A 17,235-nucleotide genomic window follows, 5' to 3' on the forward strand; every position below is an offset into this window, starting at 1 on the left:
CCCCTTTTGTCTTAACTGTTCTTGCCTTCTGGCAGCTCTGCGCAAGCACGCACTGGGAACAGGCTCCCCTTGTTCCTCTGCCTCGCTGATGTCAGATTCTGGAGGCTCCGGAATCAGCACATAACTCCCAGATGGCCCTGGCCTCATCTCTGTGTTAGATGCAGATCCCTCAGCCGAGTCCTCCCCAGACTCAAGGACTGGCCCATGTTCCTCCCCACTGTCCAACTCCGCTGCCAGCTCCGCAAGCCGCCAGTGGACCACAACACCCTGTCGGATTTCTCTCCGAATCCAGATATCCTTTTTTCCATGAGCATCTTTTATTCTCAGCCCCTGGATACTTGTACAGTGTCACACTCCCAAAACCTTTTGTGACCTTTTTTCTTAATACGGTACCAAACACAAAGACTTGCCTGTGGCTTTTTTCAACGCAAAAACTATTCTATTGCATAAAGTTCAGCTGCTGTTCCTTTTCTCTAAACTTCACGCTGTTTCTGCGCTTGCATTTATTTTCCTATCTCTCTCATTCTGCTGTCTTCCTTATGACTTCACAACTGTTCCTATTCTTATTTAAGCTAAACATTTCTATCTCTGGGTTCTGTTTCTATGCTCCCATTTATTTCTGTGTTGGCAACACTTTTTTTGTTTTAAATCTTAACTGTTTCTTAGCTCTTTACGTCTTTCTTTTTTCCCTCAAGTTTTCAAGCTTTTGTAGCCCATCTCAGTCCATTTGCACATGGAAACCTTTTTCCGCTCCTTTATAAACTTGCAAATGGCCTTCCCACACCCCCTCCCCACGCCTCTAAACTAGCACATTAAGTTCTTTATATCCCGTGCTGGTTTGTAAAGTCCTACACTTGGATTGCTGCTCTCAATTACTGTCCATTTTGAATACATAGCAAAATGAGAAAGCTTGAGCGTTCACAAGGTTGATGCTGTATGGCAGTGGTCCCCAACCACCAGGCCCTGGACCGGTACCGGTCCGTGGATCATTTTTTACAGGGCCGCAAAGAAGTGGGCGCCGCCATCTTGTTTCAACGGCGCTTGAGAAAGTGCTTCCGGGTGAGCTTGTCGGTCGTCAGTTGGAAAGCGGCGTTTGGGTGCTGAAGGAATCCTCGCGCCTTAGTTTCGTCGAAGGGGGGGGCGGCTTCGAACGAAGAGCCGTCCCGATGGCGGTGGAGTCTCGCGTTACTCAGGAGGAGATTAAGAAAGAGCCCAAAAAGCCCATCGACAAAGGTACAAAGGAGGAGTTGAAGGTGGCGGGGAGAAGCGGGGGACGGCTGGCTGGCCGGTCGCTCGGCTCACCTTGCCTTGGTCGTGCGTGCTGATACCGGTACTGGGCCGTGGATCATTCTGTGATGCCGGTACCGGGCCGTGGGACAAAAAAGGTTGGGGGCCACTGCTGTATGGAACAAAACTGTGAGTGAATCTAAATGTTCTGCTTCAGATACCACGAAGCCGCCTCCCAGAAGGAAAACAAGTCACGAAGAGGATGTGTAGCGCCCCAGACAATCCTGCGGGCCCTACTCAACCATCGTGTCAGCATCCCACATGGCATTATATGCTGTGTGCTGGATAGCATTAATCTGGAATTGTTACATAAACACCAAGAGAGCAAGGTTTGACCCTCCCTGGGTGCCTTTGAGTCTTATCTGATCTTTCCTACTCAAAAGCTGCCACTTGGGAAGATTCCTGTATTATAGGCAGAGAACAATAAAGTAGCTAGTCCGAACTCAATGCCAGCGTACATCTGGTTGTTCCTGCCTGACAGATACAAGGGAGCCAATGCAACTTTTCATATTGCAAAATATCCTGCCACACATATTATACATGCCTTTTTAGAACTATATACTTAGGGAGGAAAATTGATACGTTCGTGTAAAAGTAACAAAAGGCATTCAAGGGTTTGAACAATGAAAATAAGGTGTAAAAATATCCCAAGGAATTCGGATAACTCAGGAAATCTAATTTAAGCTCTGATGACTCAAGACATGGTAAAGCATCATGCGACTCTTGTAATCGGATCTCAGTTCAACAAAGCAATGCCTCGAGTTGTGATACCCTCCTCCTTTTAAACGAACAATAAGTATTCAGGCTTCTTCCTCCAAATGAATTTTAATCATTACTCTGTTATTTTATTCCTGGCGGTTACCGAAGAGCTGCCATTCCAGATTTATGTATGTTATAAAAAGACCGCATTGATTTCATTTTGTGCTCTGTTTAAGATTTATTGATCATAGAGGCTGACCTCAACAGTTGATAAATCTTGATTATAACCTTAAAACAAAACCATTCTTGTTAATAAAATTTTTAAAAAAGACCATGGTTTTATTCATCTTTGGAACTTTATAATGTAATCATAGAGCAATTGGTTGAGAAAAACTGAAGGCTGCCTAGATAAGTAATATGTCTAGAAAGTAATATGTCTAGAGAAGTCATTCAGGAAAGGCAGGGTGTGGGTTTTTTGCGGCTAGTCCTTGACTTACAACAGTTCATTTAGTGACCATTCAGAGTTACGATGGCACTGAAAAAGGTGACTTACGACCATTTTTCATAGTTACAACCATGATCACGGGATCAAAATTGGTAATTGGTTCATACTTACGACCTGTGATGACCCGGGGCATGGCACAAAGGCAACACAGTCAGATAAGCAATAAGAATCCCTTTATTGTCTCCAACTTTTCCCCCAATGTCCAGGTTACCTGGAGAAAAACTCTCCCAGAATCAAGTCCAAAACGTGGTCAACACAAAGTCCAAACAAGCCAAACTGAGGTAATTAATTTGGCAGGGCAGGAGCAAGAATTTCAGACTTGAAGAGAATGGCAAAACTCACATGGTTGGGAAGATGCCAGGAACATAGATAAGTCACGACAATACAAGATAAAGCCATGTTTGCTCCCAACAGTCTGCCGCACGCAGCCTGCCTTTCTTATAAACATTCATTCCCAGCTGTGGCTAATGAAGGGAATCAGGGCCCTTTCCTCCCCCCTAAGCCACGCAACCCACGTTGCTCTCTCTTCGTCCCTCCCTGCGTGCCCTAGGATGAAGAGGGGGTGGACCTGGGCCTTCCTCTGAACTCCCTCCCCCTTATTCTATCTCTCCCCTGCTCTGCCCAGCCAGACTTTGCTCTTCCCCAGTTTCCTCCACAACCAATGGAGCCACACTCTCACTCCCTGTCAGCTGTTCATCTTCCTCCTTGGATTCAAACTCCGATAGGGGAATGACACGACCGCTGCCCCACTTTTGCGACCTTCTGGCAAGCAAAGTCCATGGGGAAGCCAGATTCGCTTAACAACTGGGTAGCTAGCTAACTGATGAATTGCAGTGATTCACTTAACAACGGTGGCAAGAAAAGTCATAAAACGGGAGGCAAAACTCACCCAACCCATGTCTCGCTTAATGGCAGAAATGTCAGGTTCAATTATGGTCGTACGCCGAGGACTTCCGGTACATTTCTACGATAAGCATGATCCTCCATTGGCCCTGTTTTGGAAGTGACTTGTAAAAGTGACCAGTTTCGGCTTTCCCGAAGTTGCTCATGCAGGCTGCACAACCTAACGTTACTCAACTTTAAGGCCTCTGGACTTTGGCTCTGAGAATTCATTTCAGCCAGCAGGCTCCAGCCTCAGTTAGGTCATAAGTCAAGGACTTGCTGTCAGTTAATTTAATAAAACAAATGAATCCCCTGGAGGTTCAGGGAAGCTCAGGAAGGTTAGAAGCACATCATTTATTCCAATTCAGCAGGCAGCATCTCCTTAATTATTATTTATTTATTTATTTACTTTTGGGAGGAGGAGGAGAAGGAAGAAGGAAGAAGGAAGAAGGAAGAAGGAAGAAGAAGAAGAAGAAGAAGAAGAAGAAGAAGAAGAAGAAGAAGAAGAAGAAGAAGAAGAAGAAGAAGCTTAAAACTGGAGAGAATTGGAGAAGCGATCGGAGCACCTCCTTTCAAATGGGCCTCCCTGAAGAGCGGGGTCCTTGCCTCTCTATGGCCGAGCTGGAATCGCTCTCTCTCTCTCTCTCTCTCTCTCTCCATGAATTGGGCGTTGGGAGGTTTCATTTTGCTGAAGCGCATTAAGTGGAATCGATATCAAACGGCTTTTGTTCTGAGAAAAGCGCACGATGATACACGAGTGACTAAATGCCCCTTTGCTGCTGAATATTGACATACTACTTATGAACTTCCAATAATCTGTGCAGCCATTTGCCAAGCAATTAAGTACAGGGACGCCATCACTTTCTCCTCCTCCTCTTCCTCCATCCTCCACCCTCTTCCTGCCTCTTTCCTCCTTCTCCTCCTCCTCCTCTTTCCTCCCCCTCCTCCTCCTCTTTCCTCCTCCTCCTTCTCCTCCTCCTCCTCTTTCCTCCCCCTTCTTCCTCTTTCCTCCTCCTTCCTCCTCTTTCCTTCCTTCCTCCTCCTTCCTCCTCCTCCTCCTCCTCTTTCCTCCTCCTTCTTCCTCCTCCTCTTCCTCTTTCCTCCTCCTTTCTCCTCTTTCCTCCTCTTTCCTCCTTCTTCCTCCTCCTCCCTCCTCCTCCTCTTTCCTCCACCTCCCTCTTCCTCCTCCTCCTCACCCCATTTACTTCTAACACTGATGATGATGTTGGGTAATGAAATGTCTGCAAGAAAACAATCGGGCTCAGAGACCAGCAAGGATCATACAAGGCCTCCTCTTCCTCCTTCTCCTCCTCCCTCCTCCTTCTTGTTCCTCCTCTTCCTCCTCCTTATATAATTATAGGTAGGACTCTAAAGTTAGTTCACTGTTTCAGCCTGAATTGAGAGAGAAAGTTCTTCCACTCCTTAGGCATCTCAGTGATACGAATCAGGACATACCTTAGTCCTCGGCTTAACCACAGTTCATTTAGGGATCGTTTGAAGTTAACGACAGCACTGAAAAAAGCGACATACGACCCTTTTTCACACTTTACGGCCCTTGCACACACCCCCGGTCACAGGAACAAAATTTGGCCGGCAACTGGTTCATACTGATGACGGTCGCAGTATCCAAGGTCACATGATCCCCTTTTGTGACCTTCTGACAAGCGAAGTCAACAGGGTAAGCCAGATTGACTCAACAACCATCTTACTCACTGAACAATTCCAGCGATTCATTTAACAACGGTGGCAAGGGCGGTCGTCAAATTCACTGAACAACTGTCCCGCTTAGCCAGAGAAATGTTGGGGCTCCATTGTGGTCGCAGGTCAAGGACTTACCTGTATTGGCGTTATCGAAAAGTTGACTCCGGCGAGGCTGAAGGGGAGAGTTGCCTTTCTTTGCTTCGGTACCTACAACCGAAACTTGCCCCCCTGAACCTCTGAAAGGAACATTACAAAGTCTAGGAAGAAAAAGCCTCCAAAAGAGAGAGAGAGAAATGCTCTAAAATTGCCTGCTCCTCGTTTATAATCCCTTCGGATCATAAAACCTGCTAATTTCCCAAATACGCATCCCTTCCCATCATCGGTTAGACATTTAGAATATAAATATTCTGATTATTATGGTTCGTGGCACGATTAGCCCGGTGTTTAGAGACTGAATGTGGCATGTTTATCCTCCTCTCGAGTTCTTCCCAAGGACCAGGGATAGCCAGATGTTGTTGTTCGACGGGATTTTGGAAGGTATCCTTGCAGGATGGAAGCTGTTCCAAGTCGAGCTGCCTTTTGAGTTGATGGATGGCGATTGTCAACGCCAGTGGTGTTCCAATGGTGCTCCAGATGTTTGGGAATTGCACCCAAGGCGCCTATCACGATTAGAACTATCTTTCCTTTTTTTTTTTTTTCCTTCCCCTCTACCACACTCATTCTCTTTGTAGGTCTTTATGTTTTTTATTTTCCCCAGTCCTTTTTCTTCTGTTACACTGCCTCCAAGTACTACAACATCCATTAGCCAGACTCTTTTGCCTTTTTTTTTTTTTTTTTTTGATCTTTCTTATCAACAGTTGTTAAATCTGGCCTGTTCTGTGGCGAGCGTTTGAATTCCAAAGTCTCAAGAGATTTTCCAACTAGACACAAGTACAGTTTTTTCCCCGAATGCCATCACTCTGCTAAACCACTAATTCCTACAACACTGTTCAAACTATTTAGTAAGATTGTATTATTATTATTATTATTATTATTATTATTATTATTATTATTATCATTCCTATTACCTATATCCTTTTCTACTTATAACAAACATTGCTTGTATCTTTACGATTTATATTGTTTTATTTAGTTTCCTTAGTGTGATTTATGTTGCTTATTTAGTATCCTATCACTATCACTAAGTTTTGTATCTTATGATTTATGATGAATGTATTTTTATGATGACTGTGATTATGATTTATCACTTATAGCTTTTATGTACAATGAGAGCTTATGCACTGGAGACAAATTCTTTGTGTGTCCGGTCATACTTGGCCAATAAAGAATTCTGTTTTATTCTATTCTATTCCATCCCATCCCATTCCATTCCATTCTCTTCTATTCCTATTCCTATTCTATTCCTATTCTATTCCTATTCCTATTCTATTCTATTCCTATTCTATTCTATTCTATTCCATTCCATTCTCTCCTATTCCTATTCCTATTCCTATTCCTATTCTATTCCTATTCTATTCCTATTCTATTCTATTCTATTCTATTCTATTCTTGTCTTGTCTTGTCTTGTCTTGTCTTGTCTTGTCTTGTCTTTGCTTACTGTAACCGTGTCTATTGTGTGGTCCCACCAGTTATTATTATTAGCCATTCTTAGAAAATTGGCTTATTTCCTGCCACCCAGTTTTCTTCATTTTCTCTCTTTGTTCTTGTTTGCACACATCAACCTGGCAGTGACGCAACAGCTTCAAAATACAGGTTAAAACCTTACTCTGACACGACAGATGTCTCTATGCCAGGGAACAAAGAGAAGTTGTTACTCATGCCTTTGTACTCTCTAAAACTCCACATCCGGGACGCTTGGGATCAAACATCTGTTTCTCTCTTGGCTTTCCCAATCCCCTTTGGAAGAGTTTCTCTTCATGGCCATCCCTGGGACCACTGATTTAACTTGGATTCTTCTTTTTTTTTTCCCCCCTCCCAGCTGGAGCGCTAAGCTGTACCTGACCCCGAGTAACATTGTACTGCTAACAGCAATTGCCTTAATTGGAGTTTGTGTCTTCATTTTAGCCATCATTGGCATACTGCACTGGCAAGAGAAGGTAAGCTTGTCAATATTTTTGTACCTGACTCGCTGAGCGGAGACCACTTTTAGAAAGAGCTCTGTATCATGCTGAGAGTTGAAAGTAGAAAGAATATCAATAGCACTTAGACTTATATATCGCCCCGTGGTGCTTTACAGCAGTGGTCACCAACCAGTGAAGAAAATTTTGGTGGTCCACAGAGAAATGTCACCCCCAAAGCAATTAATCCAGGCTGCGCAGGAACACAGGGCTGTGCCTCCCACATGGCCCGTGGAAACACAAGGCTTGCGTCGCTTGCATTGCGAACAACACGAGGTAGTGAGGCGAGGTGGGAGGGGGGGGACTTGCCTCAATCGCCCCATGTGCCTCGCCTGGCCACTGGGCTGCTTCTTTCCTCTTTCTTCTGCTTTTGGCTGCACGCAAGGAAAGCAGCAAAAGTCTTTCTCTCCCCCAAACTCCGCCAGAAATGAGTCTTTGGGACCCTGCAAGGCCTCCTGCTCCAAGAGGCTGCACCATTCTGGCGGAGTTTGGGGGAGAGAAAGAAAGACTTCTGCCGCTTCTGCTGTTTTCCTTGCATGAAGCCAAAAGTCTCTCCCTCTCTCTCTCTCTCTCCCCCTGAGAACAGAGCTGGAGATGGTATCCTGCGATCCCAAATAAAGAATGTTTGGTGGTCCCTGAGATCCAAAAGGTTGGCGACCCCTGCTTTACAGCACTCTCTGGATGGTTTACAATGTCAACATATTGCCTCCCCCCCAAAAATATGGGTCCTCGTTTTACCCACCTGGGAAGGATGGAAGGCTGAGTCAACCTTGAGCTGGTCAGGATTGAACTGCTGGCAGTGGGCAGAGTCAGCCTGCAATTCTGCATTCTAACCACTGTGCCACTATGTCTCTTTCAATTTTAAATTAAACTTAAATGAATTTTAAAATTACATTTCAAAGCTACTCTTTAAATTATAGAGGGGCTTTCCCATTGCACAAAGCCGCAATTTGCTCAGCCGGACTCCATGCAGCATACCAAGCGAGGGCTGCACAACGTTTTCCAGGCTAATGGGATGCACTCAGCCTTTACCTGACCTGCTTATAATGGATGCCTTCCAAAACTTACTGGATCGCTGCCGCAAGATTGAAGTTACATTTCTTTCCCTTTCCTTTTCGTGTATCTGTTATTTAAATAGTTCATGGGTTTATTCTCCAGTCATGTATTAAATCATTTCCCTCTTTCTGTCACTTTTCTGTAACATTGGTTAGAAGTGACCGAGACTGGGAATGACCCAAAGGCTTAGGTTGTGCCCCTCTGTGCAAAAATTGTAAGCCAAGGCAGTCAAAACACAGTAAATACTGTAGATCCTACTCATTGCAGAAGGCTAAACCTTAATAAATCCACATGGTTATCAACCTTTAGCAGTCAAATGATTGCTGTACAGAGAGCCAATATTTTCCGCTTCTTAATGGGAATTTAAGGGATGACATTGGCGCCATCAATTGAGGTTTACCCCCTTAAAAAACCCCTATGTGGAAAAACTAACTTGATATTTATTTTCGAAAATTCCAAGTATTTTTAAGGTCTGAAGTAGATATTAAGCCTCAGGAAGTCAAGACACTCCTTTTTTCCTTAAATCCTCATTTTTTTACACCAGGTTTTTTGGAGTTTCTTTAAGCCACAGCATTTTCTTCCATAATTCCCTTCCTTCCTTCCTCCCTCCCTCCTTCTCTCTATCTTTCCCTCCTTCTCTCTATCCTCCCTTCCTTCCTCTCTCCCTCCCTCCTTTCTTTCCTTCCTTCCTTCCTTCCTTCCTCGCTTCCTTCCTTCCTTCCTCCCTCCTCTCTATCCTTCCCTCCTTCTCTCTATCCTTCCTTCCTTCCTCCCTCCCTCCTTTCTTTCTTTCCTTCCTTCCTTCCTTTCTTTTCTCTACCTTCCCTCCCTTCCTTCTATCTTCCTCCCTCCCTTCCATGCTTGTTTCCTCCCTTTCTTCTTTTCTCTCTCCCTTCTTCCCTCTCTCCCTTCCTTCTCTCTATCCTCCTTCCTCCCTTCTTTTCTTCCATTAATTGGGGGAATGTGTTGGAATGGTGACCATTGCCAAGATTAGAAAGAACAAGCCTCTTCTGCTCTCCCAATTTGCTCTCCAAGGTCCCAGAGAGGTTAAAGGGCGGCATTGAAATGGCCTTTTAGAAGTCTGTTGAGCTGGAAACGTTTAAATGACCTCTGCCCGTTGGAGGGGGAGGGCAGAGGTCTTGCCTTGAAAAGCTCCCAGGACAATGTGGCTCGGGCAATGAATGAAATTTAAATGAGCTTTTTTTTCCCCCTCCTGCTTCAGCACGGCTGCCATAGACAGCAGTTTCTTCCCTTTGAACGAAGCAGCCTTGCTGGCTTCCTTATTGACAAGCTTCAAAACAGAGATATTTTACCAACCATGAGCAAAACTGCTATTTTACTCTGTTGAAACACATCAATTCCCAGAAGTAACTTCAATAGCTTCCTTTTCCATGCCACAAAAGAACAAGAGTCTGTCCCCGTTTCTCGTAGGGCTTTCTATTCATAGCTAACCGTTCAACAGTGGGGGTAGATAGTTAAGTGTTGCCGGCTGGGCAAGCCATAATCACACCTGTAGAAATTATCACAGTGGGTTTTTTTTTTTTTGGTTTTTTTTTGAGGCTTACGGCCGCTTGTTGTTGTCCTTTAATGACATAAAGTAACCTAGTTAAGTGTTTCCGAAGGTTTTGCTTGGAAATTAGCTGAGCTAGAACCACGGATCGTTGTGCAACGTTAGCACCACCGGAACAGGAAGGGCGTACAAAAAGAGCCAATAATGCAATTCAGTCCTTGAGATAACACCCGACACTCTAGGCCAAACGATGTCAGCGCAATTGTTCTTTTGCTCTTCCACCCCTAAGTTCTAAACCGAACATCACAATCCATCAGTTGGCTGCCAGGCTTGCTAAAGAAACAGAAAAATAAGAGAGTGAAGGGCGTTCTATTTTAGCGCCGAAGAAAGTCCCTTATTTTGAAGAACGGTACAGAAACTGGGATAGCATGGATTCTCCTGGAAAGACAACTGGCTTAGAGGTGGCTTTGTTTAGCATCTTCCAAGCCCGAGTTTCGACAGCAAAGTTGTTCCCTACCGATTGTTCAAATTAAGTATAGTTGAGGATGGACGTTTTTTTTTTTCCCCTTCCCTCCTCCGTGGTACAAGAGATGGGACACAGCAGAGGAAGCATCTGTGTGCTTCGCCATTAAGGCTAAATGGGAATTGCTGTGGTGCGGTTCCTTCGACGCGCCAGAAGCATTTCCTGCAGAGAAGTAAATCAATGATGGTTTACGTTACCGATTTTTGGTCGATTCCTCCCCTTCTGCGCTTTTTTTTTTACAGTTTCTTAGCCACACCAAGGCTTTTCTCTCAAGGCCATTCGTGGCACCCCAGGAAAGCACTTAGGAGCCTGCATAATTACCGAAACCCAAAGGGCACATAAATCCTAACTCCTAGATATTGAGGCGCCCCAAGGAGAAATGTTCCTAAACCCCGCTCTCTTGCTAGCTCTCCTAGTTTGAAGTCTTCACCAATAGCACTTAGCGATAGCACTAAGACTTAAACCACCAACCCAAAAAAAGCCCCCAACCACCCCCCCGACCCCCCCCGGAAAAAAACCCCAAAAAAAAAAAAAGCAAAAAAAAAGGAAACCAAAAAAAAAAAAAAAAAAAAAATATATACCAGGCCCCATCAGTGGATTACTGCTTTACAGCCCTCTCTAAGTGATTGCCCCCAAACAATCTGGGTCCTCATTTTACCCACCTTGGAAGGATGGGAGGCTGAAACAACCTTGAGCCTGGTGGGATTCGAACTGCCAAACTGCTGGCAGCAGACATAGCCTGCAGTTCTGCACTCTATCCACTGCATCACTGAGGCTCACCGAGGCATAGATTTCTCACCTCTTCCCCAATGCACTTCCCCAATACAGGAGTCCTAAACTTACGCCTGGTCATTTAGTTTAGTTTAGTTTATTGTCATTTCACTTCGTACAACAAAATTAAATACTATCTTCAGTGTACATTATGACTATGAAAATAAACACAAAAACACATCCTTCACAATCTAAACAGTTGAATTGAAAACCTCTAATGTTGCACTAATATTGCACTATATAGTAGACTTCAACAGAGCTACTGCCCTGGGGTTGAAGCTGTTTTTCAGCCTATTTGTCCTTGTTTTTGTTATTCTGTACCGTCTGCCAGATGATCATAGTTCAAAAAAAAAAAAAAAAGGGCTGCCCAGGATGAGATGTATCTTTGAGAATGTTTTGAACTTTCTCAAGGCACCGGGAGCTATAAAGCTCTTCCAAAGAGGGGAGAGGGCAACCCATGATCCTCTGGGCAATGTTAGCAAGGTCAGGTGGACTCCCTGGGGATATAAATGACCCAGCTTCGAAGTTCTGACGCTTCCCCAAGTCAGTCACATAATTGCAATTTGGACATTTGGCAACCAGCCACCTTTATAGTGCTTTGCAGATCACCTGGCCATGTTTTGTAACGTCTTTGCCCTAACCCGGTATATACTTCCCATTTTCGGCAAAACTGGGCCATAATGATGAACAATTGGTTCACCCTTGATGTTTGCTTAGTGACCACAGCAGTCACATAATGAGTGACTTCGCTTGCGAGTCATTTTAGCCTTCTATTGCATTATCCCAACAAGAAGCTGCTGTATGGAACCCCAAAGCAAAAATAAATAAATAAACAAACAAACTTCTGGGGTTTTTTTTCTTTCTTTCTTTTTTTTTTGGACAATATAATTTCTCTCACAAAGCAAGCCCCAATCTAAAGAAAAAAAGATCATTTGCTTTTTGCTTGCCGATGGCTCAACTAAATAAACAAGCCGTGGTTGGTTGCCTCCAAGCAGGACCAGATGCACCGAAAGGCGATTCCGTCAAACGAATCCCGACCTGGCACGCTACGCAAAGGCGGGCAGTGTGCCTGCTTGTTTAGGTCCCTGCCTTAATGAAAAGTTCCAAAATAACCTTTTGAAAATGTCATCCGTGAGACGGAAAATACAACGGGTTCAGAATTAAGAATGGAAAAGAGGAACGGGGCAGGCAAGCAGGCGGCCCATTATGCAGCGTGAATTTCTTCACCCCCGAGATAATGGACGGGTAGAAGGGAATGTGTCATGGGGTGTTTTTATAGACTGAGACCTGTCAGAGCCTTTGTGGCAGGAGCACGTTCTTGCCAAGAAGCCGGCCTGTGATTAACACCTGAACGCCCCACTTTCCCCTGAAGGATAAAAGGGCTGACAGTAAAAATCCAAAGCGGCCCCGTCAACCTCAAGTCCGGGTTCATCCGCAGGCAGCAGGAGCACCTTGTCAGATTAAGGGTGAGATGAGGCATGTCTCACATACCACCTTCAGACGTAACCATTATACCCCTGCCTGTTTAGACTTCTTCTTGGTAATGAATACAAGGCAGAGAGCCACTCTCGGTCAGGTTCAAGGTTTATCTGTTCCGGGATCCTGTTCCGTGGCTACTAACCGGGTGCAAAAACCAACCAGGAGGACATCAGTACAATGGATAATAAAGTTGCGCTTAATGGAAGAGAGCCAGTTTGGGCCGATGGTGAAGGCAATAGGCTAGAAAGCAGGAGACCCTGAGTTCTAGTTCTGCCTTAGACATAAAAGCTGGCAGGAGACAAGGGGGTTCTAGTCTTGCCTTAGGCATGAAAGCTGGCTGGGAGTGGGCCAATCACCAGGAGACGGTGAGCTCTAGTCCCGCTTTAGGCATGAAAACTGGCTGGGTGACTTTGGGCCAATCACCAGGAGATGGTGAGTTCTAGTCCCGCCTTAGGCATGAAAACTGACTGGGAGACTTTGGGCCAATCACCAGGAGACGGTGAGTTCTAGTCCCGCCTTAGGCATGAAAACTGGCTGGGTGACTTTGGGCCAATCACCAGGAGACGGTGAGTTCTAGTCCCGCCTTAGGCATGAAAACTGACTGGGTGACTTTGGGCCAATCAGCAGGAGACGGTGAGTTCTAGTTCCACCTTAGGCATGAAAACTGGCTGGGTGACTTTGGGCCAATCACCAGGAGACGGTGAGTTCTAGTCCCGCCTTAGGCATGAAAGCTGACTGGGTGACTTTGGGCCAATCACCAGGAGACGGTGAGTTCTAGTTCCACCTTAGGCATGAAAACTGGCTGGGTGACTTTGGGCCAATCACCAGGAGACGGTGAGTTCTAGTCCCGCCTTAGGCATGAAAACTGGCTGGGTGACTTTGGGCCAATTATTCTCTCAGCCCAAATCACCTTATAAGGTTGTTACTGTGGGGAAAACAGGAGGGCAGAGAATTAAGTTTGTTCACCACTTTGAGTTATCTATAAAAATAATAAAGACAGGATAAAAATAAATACATTTTTGTTTTAAAAAAATCTGAAATAGGTTTATGTTTATAAAAAAAGTGAACCCATCTTTTGGGAACTTCATATTTTCCCAGGGTTTTTAATGAGATTGCTAGCATTGCCCCGTTAGTATAATTCTTCCAACACATATAATTAAGTCAAAAGTGGGCCTTGTGAATAGGACAAGAGAGGTACCCTATTTAAAACAAAACAGGAACAGGAACTTTTAAAGCTCCCTACTACCCCTCAAGGCTCAGCATGTATGTCCTGTCCTGCACGTGTTCCTTTTTATTTTATTGTCCTAAAAGAAAAAAGCTTTATAGACCAGCAATGGCCTTGCGCCAAAGAGTTTAGATTTATAGTGACCCCTTTTTGGCTAGCTTCTTCAGCCTGATGCCTAATAAACTACTATCCATCAAGATTTTTAGTAAGCATTCCAGCAGTATCTTTTCAGGTAATGGGTTTTTTTGGTGATTTTTACAGTTCTGATCATCAGCCATTAGGTGCAGCCACCCAAAAGCATGTTTATCTCTCCCTAAAATAATCGTTTTATTCTTGCCGTTGTTCCAGAAAGCAGATGATCGCGAGAAAAGGCAAGAAGCTCACCGGTTCCATTTTGATGCTATGTGATCAACCTTTATATCTCGATGAAGGAAACAACATTCGATCCAAACTAACCTACCGAATCATACAGACTGAAGGAAGCCATTGTGCTGTGTGGTATTTGTAAATGTTGAAATGTTGTTGTTGGGTTTTTTCCCTTTTTAATTTATTTGTAAAGCGATAGCCTCAAGCCCATTTCAGAGGATGGATTGTATATATTCTCCATTATCTTTTATTTAACAAATTCCTCTTTCCCTGTAGATCCTACTTGTATGCATTCCATTTCTCTCACTTTCTTTCCTTATAATTGTCTTTCCTGAAAACACAGTTCTACGTAAATGCTTGGGCAGGAGGAGGGGTTGGACTAGATGACCTACAAGGTCCCTTCCAACTCTGTTAATCTGTAAGGACAATTGAGTTTCTGTAAGGGTCGGTGAATTGACGTTTCAATGAGCAAACAAAAAAACAAAAAACCCAACCCTAGTGCCCCTTGAATAAGTCTGGTTGTCATTTATCTCTTTGCAAAATATGACTTCCATGTTTATAATTTAATCCTCCAACAAACTGTCAGATTGTTCTGATTTTACTTGAATTTTTTTGGATTGTTTGTCTTAATCTTTGTATCTAATCAAGTGCAAACAAAAGCTTAATGTCAGAAGATTAAAGCACCCTAATAATATTGGAGTAAAGGCCGATCGCAGATCAGAAACAAATCAACATAATGCAGTCTACCTTTTGAAATTATGCCAACCTAAAGTCGCCCCGAGCAGGGGCCCCCCCCCCCCCCCCGCGGGGGGTGCCCCGCCCCGAAAAAAGTGCCCCCGCGGGAAAAGGAAAAGGGGCGAAGATTGGGAAGGAAAAAAGGCCCGGAGAGGGCCCCCGAAAAAAAACCCCCAAGGAAAAAAAAAAAAAAAAAAAAGCAGAAAAGGCCCGGAAAACCCCCGAAAAAAAAAAAAACCCAAAAAAAAAAACCCAAAAAAAAAAAACCCCCCTTAAAAAAAAAAAAAAGAAAAAAGGGACCCACCAAAACAAAAACCCCCCCGCCACCCAACAACCACCCCGGGGAAAAATCTGCAGGATATACCCCTTTACTTGTAGTTATCATGCAATTATCCTAAATTTTAATCATGAAAACAGCCAATATGTAAAAATAAAAAATGTTCTTTGGGAAAGGATCAGAGCACGTTCCTCCAAGGAAAAATTGTGCCTGTCCACAGTCTGTTAGGATGAAGGGTTGCACTAGACTATATTATGATTTCACCGTAATCTTCTTGTTGCATACCAAACCATGCGCAAAGGTCTGTGCGTAAAGAGAATCCCAGCGTTTTTCGAATAAGAATGAGGCTGCGGCTATTTGATTAAGCAAACTATTGGAAGCAGACTTTTATGTAAAGCCTCTGTCACTTTCTTCCTTACATTTGGTTTATGGTTTTAACATTCTTGGCCTGTATTCCCAATAAACAATGTCCATTACGTTAACTCGTACACACTCGTTTAATTTGCAAATGGTAAACTTGAGCACAGCTTCGTTTCATATTTGAGGGGCTGCCACAAAGAGGAAGGGGGTCCAGCTATTCTCCAAAGCACCTGAAGGCAAGAAAAAGAAGCAACGGGTGGAAACTGAAACAAAGAAAGAAGCAACCTAGAACTAAAGGAGGAATTTCCTGACAGTCAGAACGATTAATCAGTGGAACAAAACGGGCCCTCTGGCAGTCCGGAAACCAGCCTGTTTTCGGTTTCCAAAGGGCCTCCAGAGCCCAGGAGTGGCCTTTTTCACCCTCCTTAGAGGCATGGGGGAAGCCTCCGGACCCCTAGGAAGGTGAAAAATGGCCCTCCCGGAAGTTCTGGTAGGCCACACCCACCATGGCCACGCCCACCATGGCCACACCCACCCAGCAACCAGGCAGCGAAATGGGTGCTGGAATTTTTGAATCCCACCCCTGAGGTCACCTGACCCCCAAGGACAGTGCAACCCTCATAAATACATGCCAGTTGCCAGGCTCCCTAATTTTGATCATACGACCATAGGACGGATGCACCAACAACAGTTGTACATGTGAAAATTGGTCATACATCACTTTTTTCAGTGCTGCCGAAACTTTAAGCATTCAATAAACGAATGGTTGTAATTCGATTTACTTCTTCAGTGCCTTTATACTGCTTTAGATTAGCTGGCACCATCTACTGTGTGAAGATCCTTCATTTTTCCCTCCCTTTTTCCTCATTCCAGTCCCCCTTCCCATTTCTTTTGCTCAGACTCCCAATAAATTCCTCAATAATTTATGCAAAAGGAAAACTTTAAAACATCTTGCCTGTTTTAAAATACTTAGCAAGTTACGATAGCAGCATCTGTTTGTCAATGTTTCAGAAATCTTTCAACACAAAAGGGAGGGACTCTATTTTAAGCTGCTTTTAAATAAGCATGGCTATTAAATAGATGAAAAAGCAATGTTTATTAACTCTTTGAATTCAGTTACGGGTTGTTGCGTTTCGTGCTGGAACCCAGAGAGGTCAAAAGCTAGCAAGGTCCCAGATGCATGCTAATATTGTGCATTGTTCTGACCCAAACCCTTTTCCAATAAGACAAACAATAATCAAACGGAACAGAAATCTTTTAATGAGTCTTATGAATCCCCAGTTAAAAGGCTGCTGCAAACTAATTAACTTTGATAAGCACAAACCATGCCAAAACTGTACGAGACTGCCAAAAATCACAGATAAAAAAGATTTCACAACATAAGAGTCTTTAAATACCAACTTAAGATACTGTAATGTCCACGAGGCTGAGTTTCAAAACGTGTTTGCTTCCTGCAAAGAACATCCGCTTCACAGCTGCCTTTTATCTTCTTGAAGGAGAGGCCATTACCTTACTCCCGAGTCACCCATGCTGTTGTAACTGTTCTTTCCTCCGAGCAATCCTCTCTTAGTTTGTGTTTGGAGACTCTTTGTGTTGGAATTGTTGCTTAGTAACTTTATCTGGTGTTCTTGGCAGCCTTGCAAAACCTTGGGCAAGGCTCTATCTTATCGGAGCTATTTGGTTTGAAGCAGCCTTTTATCCGTGAAGGAACGGGATTTGTAAAGAAACATTAAAAGGTTGTG

At 44.1% G+C, this 17,235-nt stretch overlaps 1 protein-coding gene across 2 annotated transcripts in view; it reads left to right on the forward strand.

Annotated features, from left to right (window-relative positions):
* The window catches only part of ITFG1 (integrin alpha FG-GAP repeat containing 1), a 92,035-nt gene extending 77,220 nt beyond the window's left edge, over window positions 1-14,815 (forward strand). Inside the window, exons 17-18 of one of the 2 annotated variants that reach the window (XM_087971494.1) lie at window positions 7,139-7,170; window positions 14,104-14,245. In XM_087971494.1, coding sequence (XP_087827620.1) covers window positions 7,139-7,170; window positions 14,104-14,114 — 43 coding nt within the window. In that variant the 3' untranslated portion in view covers window positions 14,115-14,245. Of the gene's footprint in view, window positions 1-7,052; window positions 7,171-14,103 lie in introns of both variants that reach the window. The other variant, XM_087971493.1, reaches the window with a different exon arrangement.
* The last annotated feature ends 2,420 nt before the right edge of the window (window positions 14,816-17,235 follow it).

This window comes from Notechis scutatus, chromosome 9 (genome assembly GCF_049901735.1).
Source record: "Notechis scutatus isolate UNSWTSFEM ecotype Mainland chromosome 9, rNotScu1.2, whole genome shotgun sequence".
Taxonomy (NCBI): domain Eukaryota; kingdom Metazoa; phylum Chordata; class Lepidosauria; order Squamata; family Elapidae; genus Notechis; species Notechis scutatus.